The following is a 5,046-nucleotide window of genomic DNA, read 5'->3' on the forward strand; positions in this document are numbered from 1 at the left end:
TAGTCGGGGCGGGGAGGGGTTGCAGTTCGGTGTGCTGGGGATCTCATCGCTGCTTTTAGCGGATGATGTGGTCCTAATGCCATCATTGGCCTGTGACCTTAAACACTCACTGAATCGGTTTGCAGCCAAGTGTGAAGCTGCTAGGATGAGGGTCAGCACCTCTAAATCTGAGGCCATGGTTCTCAGCAGGAAACCAATGGAGTCCTTCCTTCAGGTAGGGAATGAGGCCTTTCCCCAAGTGAAGGAGCTACACCTTGGGGTCTAATTCACGAGTGAGAGATCAATGGAGCGGGAGATTGGTTGTAGAATTGGTGTAGTATTATATTACATTTATCGCACCCTTGTGATGAAAAGAGAACTGAGCCAGAAGGGAAAGAGAAGTTTGGGGTCCCCTGCTGGAACTGCTCCCTGCCTTGACCCGAAACCGGATAAGCGGACGAAGATGGATGGATGGACAGATAATGTGGAGCCAACAATTGAAGCAGAAACTGTTTCAATTTTTCATTTAATTATTTTCAGAGCATTTAACTGTTGTGCAGACTTTACTTTGATTGAACAAAGCTGAAAGAAGTACTCATTGCCCAAACCTTGATGTTTCCCCAAACCTAACCACATCTTAACCATTGCGTTATCAAACAAATGAATGTTATGTGTGCTACAGTCCCATGTGCAATTCCTCTCTTTTGGTTTGTCGTATTAAACTATTTGTTCCTTAATGTTTCCTCTAAAACCTGTACACGTTACATTTTCTACATTTTCTACAAAGCCTGAGCTGTGTGCTTGTTATTAGGCCCTAAAGATTTTTTGCCTCAGAGCAGAAACATATTTCCTGTCTCATGTCTTTCAATGGAGTGTTTTATTAGACATCAACATTTCCCTTAGGCCTAAATGAAGCATGAGGCTAAATTAGTTTTAGACTGATCTCTATTATTTCTCCTCATCTTCAGACACTTGTTACAGTAGAATGTCCTTGTGTAATTCAGAAAAACATCAGCACAGTTCATTATGTTCAGTTTACGCACACAGCCTCCTTTCCGTGATTCAGGAAGCTGTTTCGCATGTTGTCTCCTGGCATCCTTTCTGTCACAGGCAATATTGTTTGTGTTGATATGCATCATGGCAGGTTGAATCTCAACACTCTGGGATCCATGTTACTGTGTGCAGCAGAGCTAGAATCTGTTTGGCAGTCTGAGAGAAGTGCTGGCAGGATGGAACCCGGAGTGAATACATCCATCACACCACCGCCCTGGACCCACTGAGAACTGATGGTGTCATTGGTGCTACCATGACCACCATCAATCCCTCCGCTTCAATGCAATACACTCTTTACAGTCACGAAAATACAGTAAACGCATGCAGGTAATATCATCCAGCATGATCAGTCCGTTTTAGAGGTGAGCTACATTTTTGAAGGAGGAAAAACCAAGCGGAAATGTCTAGAAGACAAAATAATTGCAGGTCATAATGTCAAGTTATCATTACCCCTGTCCAGCCCTAACACAGCCAAACCAGCTTTAAAACTCTTTTCCACCCCTGAGTGTGTATCCGGCAGATGTACAATTAAGCTCTAACCCTATATACGGATCTCTAACCAATACTAATTCAGTGGAAATGTGAAGGTTAGCAGATTATGGCTTAAGCATAGCTGTCTACAGCAGTGAGCTCAGTTAAGAAGTGCTGCAGAGGTGAAGCTATTTCCTGCAATGGGCTATTTGTAGAATCACTCTAAAAGCTATCACAGCCATGTCTGACACTGTTGAAAGACCACTGACACACTAGTGTAGGATAGAGACCTTGGTGTCCACATGGTCCACATCCCAATACTGACTAGGTACACACAACTTTCAAAGTGGGCCATGTAGTTGGGTAGATATTTCTGCATGATTGCTATTAGCAAAGTAATGTTATATTATGTATACTAATGCAGACCTAGATCTAATGATCAGCTGTGAGAGGATGCAAAAATGCATAGTTGGATGAGGATGGGAAGCTGGCATGTTAGCTTATTTGAAACAAACATCTACCCTGAAATACACAGTCATCTGTATGTGCAATGCTTCCAACTGTATGTGCTCTTAGTTTCTTAAATGCTTATTAGAAAGCAGCGTGGACTCTGATGGGCCTATTTTCAAATGCTACATGCAACACTTATCTTTCTAAGAAATGCTTAGTAACGCTTTCATCAGCACCATGCTTTGCCAGTCTGTGCAACTTCTTGTGTCCTGCTAACCAACCCAAGCCTTAGGAAACAGCCTAAGCAGACTCTGATTATGACTGGTACCATTCATGGTTTGCAGTGTAAAATAGGGCGGTTTGTGTTAGAATAACATGGCGGTCTCCCATCAAGGTCACCTCTTCAACAGCAGCTCTGTAGAAGATAAAATGGACCGCTGCACAGCCTGAAAACATTTGTTGTTTGTAATATGTGGCACAAATGAAAGTGACTGGGAGCATTATGCAGATAAAGCTGCAGAGCAGACCCTTTTTCCTCTTAGTCTTCAGCAGCTCTTAGTGGTCACAGTTAAGGATTGCAAGATGCTGCACAGCCTTGCATACTCACATCTGGAATTAAAACAACGTTTTCAGTATGAAAATATGTGTGGATTTGTGACAGAGTCACAACAAAAGTTGAAATTCCCATTTAAGTCACAGTGTTGACATTCTACATGTTGCCTTTAAAATTGTGGAAGAGGAATCCCAAAGAACAAGACTTAATTGGATGAGGAAACGCATCCATTTAAATTTCCAACAATATTCGTCATGAGATTAATCTACACCTGTGCAACAATGATGCCTGCCTACTGAAGTCTAATTTTCTCACTGGATAGTAGATAAAGTGCAGAAGTGATATCTTCAATTGTAGCCATAATTAATCCAAAATTCCCTTAGGTTGTGTGTTTCTCCCCAAGTTGCCCAAACAGTTGGTCATAAATAAATTTGCTAGACGCTATGCAGTTATAAGATTTTAGTTTTCATCATATAAATGATTCAGTAGCTCCATCATAGTTTCATCTCATAGTTTTAACAAGAGGACTGAAGGAGAAGGGAGTGGGTGTAAGGTGTTGTCAAAACACTGAATGTTTTGATATATTTAATTTGAAATTTGATCACGAGTCAGTAGGTATTGCTGCAATATAGCAGAGAAACAGCGTATGACATTAACTATTTAAGAGGTGAGATTGTGGGCTGAGCAAAGTGGAGTGCAGCCTTTGGAGTCCTGCATAATTCCTGATGTGTTTGTTGTTATGTAGTCTCTCAGGAAAGCAATAGTCTCTCATATGACCAAATGGAGTCTTAGCATATCTCAAAATGTCATCCATAATAAACTGTTGAATTATGTAAGAAACACCCGTACCGAGTCCATGCTATGGCTACTGTGCAATATTGTTGAGTCTTTCACCCTCACAGTAAATGCTAGATTCCTGAGGAAGTAACATCCATTTCCTGATCAGTCACAAGCAGCACAAGGAGTGTGTATGATAAGACAAGGAACACCCCCTCACCACCATCACCACCTCCACCCCTGCCGGACACACCACAAGTTTGTCGTGCACACACTCACTTCTCCCTTCCTACGGTCCTACCCGTCCTTCTGACTGCCCTTTTGGCCTCTGTCTCGCCGGCCCTCTGCAGCTGTATTTTAGTCCAACAGCAGTGAACCACCATCACTCAAGATGGACTCCAGACCCCCAAACCTGCCACTGCTGCTTCTCACCTGCCTCCTACACTACTGTAAGGACCCACCGTTGTGCTGCTTCAAGGATAACGGATGTTCCTTCATTTAAACCCGATCTGATTCTCACTTCTGTTCTTTTCTTCTTTTTCTTCTGCTTCTCTCCAAACACAGGGCACTGTGCCAGAGGACAGTCATGTAAGTAGTACATTATATTTGACTCTTGTTTAATAATTGTTCCAAAGGGTTGTAGACAGTTTTGGGTTATCTAGTTCTTGCTGTATAAAACAAGAAAGATATTTTTACCTCGCACAGTTATTTTTGCATGAATTGGGCATTGTATCGTGCACTCCTGGCCTCCTTGATATTTTCATGTCTTAAGTGAGCGTCATTGAAGCTATTTTTAATTCTCTCTGGGGAAGCTGGGTAATCTTTCAAATCAGCATTAGTTTAAATGAACCTCCCAACTTTTAAATTAAAATGCTGATTTCTCCTTGTTTTTGTCTTCTGTCAGTGTTTATCAGGCAAGCAATAAAAAGGCAGTCAGCATCTTAAAGGAATAATTCAACAGTTTGGGAAAAACACTCTTATTGCTGAGAGTTAGATTTATACCACTCTCATGTAGCTACCACGCTCAATATAAGACTACAGCCAGCTAAGACAGACAACTAGCTAAGGTCAAGGTAATAAAATCCACCACTAAAGCTCATAAATAAACCTGAACTCTTGTTATAAGTAACCAGCTGAAACTCCAGGAAGTTACTGCTCCTGGTCAAGTAATATTATTGCACATAAAAGCCAGTAAAATAGTGAATTATCAGTTTGATACATCTGTTTTTGCACATATTAAACAAAGGAGATCTGACATGTTAGTTGGTGAGCTATAGAGGTGCAAGTAGGGTGATTTTGTAATCCATCTTAAACTAGCTGTTTCCCTCTGTTTCCAGTGCTTCTTTGTGCTAAGCTAAGCTAACCAGCTGCTGGATGTATCTTCATATTTAGACATTCTAGAGTGGTATCAATCTTCTCATCTAACTCTTGAAAAGAAAGAGGATGAGTGTATTTCTAATAATGTTGAACTACTTGAAAATTGCATGTATATTTTGACAAAATAATTTTAATTCAACTCTATAGCTTTTTATCCAGAGCTTTAAATTAACTTTCTCTACATATTTCTAAAGTGGCTAAGTTGGTCATTTACTGGCTCAGTCCTTCCACATCACTGAGCCCAAACTAACAGCAGCACTTTGAGGATGTGGACTTAAGTGATTGTTTCCTGGCTGTTGAGGCAGGTTACACCATGCAGTTGTTGCTGAGGGAGAGCAGAAGCTGGGATAAATCAACTCAGCTCTCCCTGAGGGGGGGGGGGGGGG

General features: G+C 41.3%; 1 protein-coding gene across 2 annotated transcripts in view; it reads left to right on the forward strand.

Moving 5' to 3' along the window:
• The first annotated feature begins 3,473 nt into the window (after positions 1 to 3,473).
• Positions 3,474 to 5,046, forward strand: part of pecam1a (platelet and endothelial cell adhesion molecule 1a) — a 9,450-nt gene continuing 7,877 nt past the window's right edge. For both annotated transcript variants that reach the window (XM_032537905.1, XM_032537906.1), the window contains exons 1-2: positions 3,474 to 3,732; positions 3,848 to 3,871. In XM_032537905.1, the coding sequence (XP_032393796.1) occupies positions 3,675 to 3,732; positions 3,848 to 3,871 (82 nt within the window). In that variant the 5' untranslated portion in view covers positions 3,474 to 3,674. The remainder of the gene's footprint in view (positions 3,733 to 3,847; positions 3,872 to 5,046) is intronic.

The sequence above is a fragment of the Etheostoma spectabile genome, chromosome 15 (genome assembly GCF_008692095.1).
Source record: "Etheostoma spectabile isolate EspeVRDwgs_2016 chromosome 15, UIUC_Espe_1.0, whole genome shotgun sequence".
Lineage (NCBI taxonomy): Eukaryota > Metazoa > Chordata > Actinopteri > Perciformes > Percidae > Etheostoma > Etheostoma spectabile.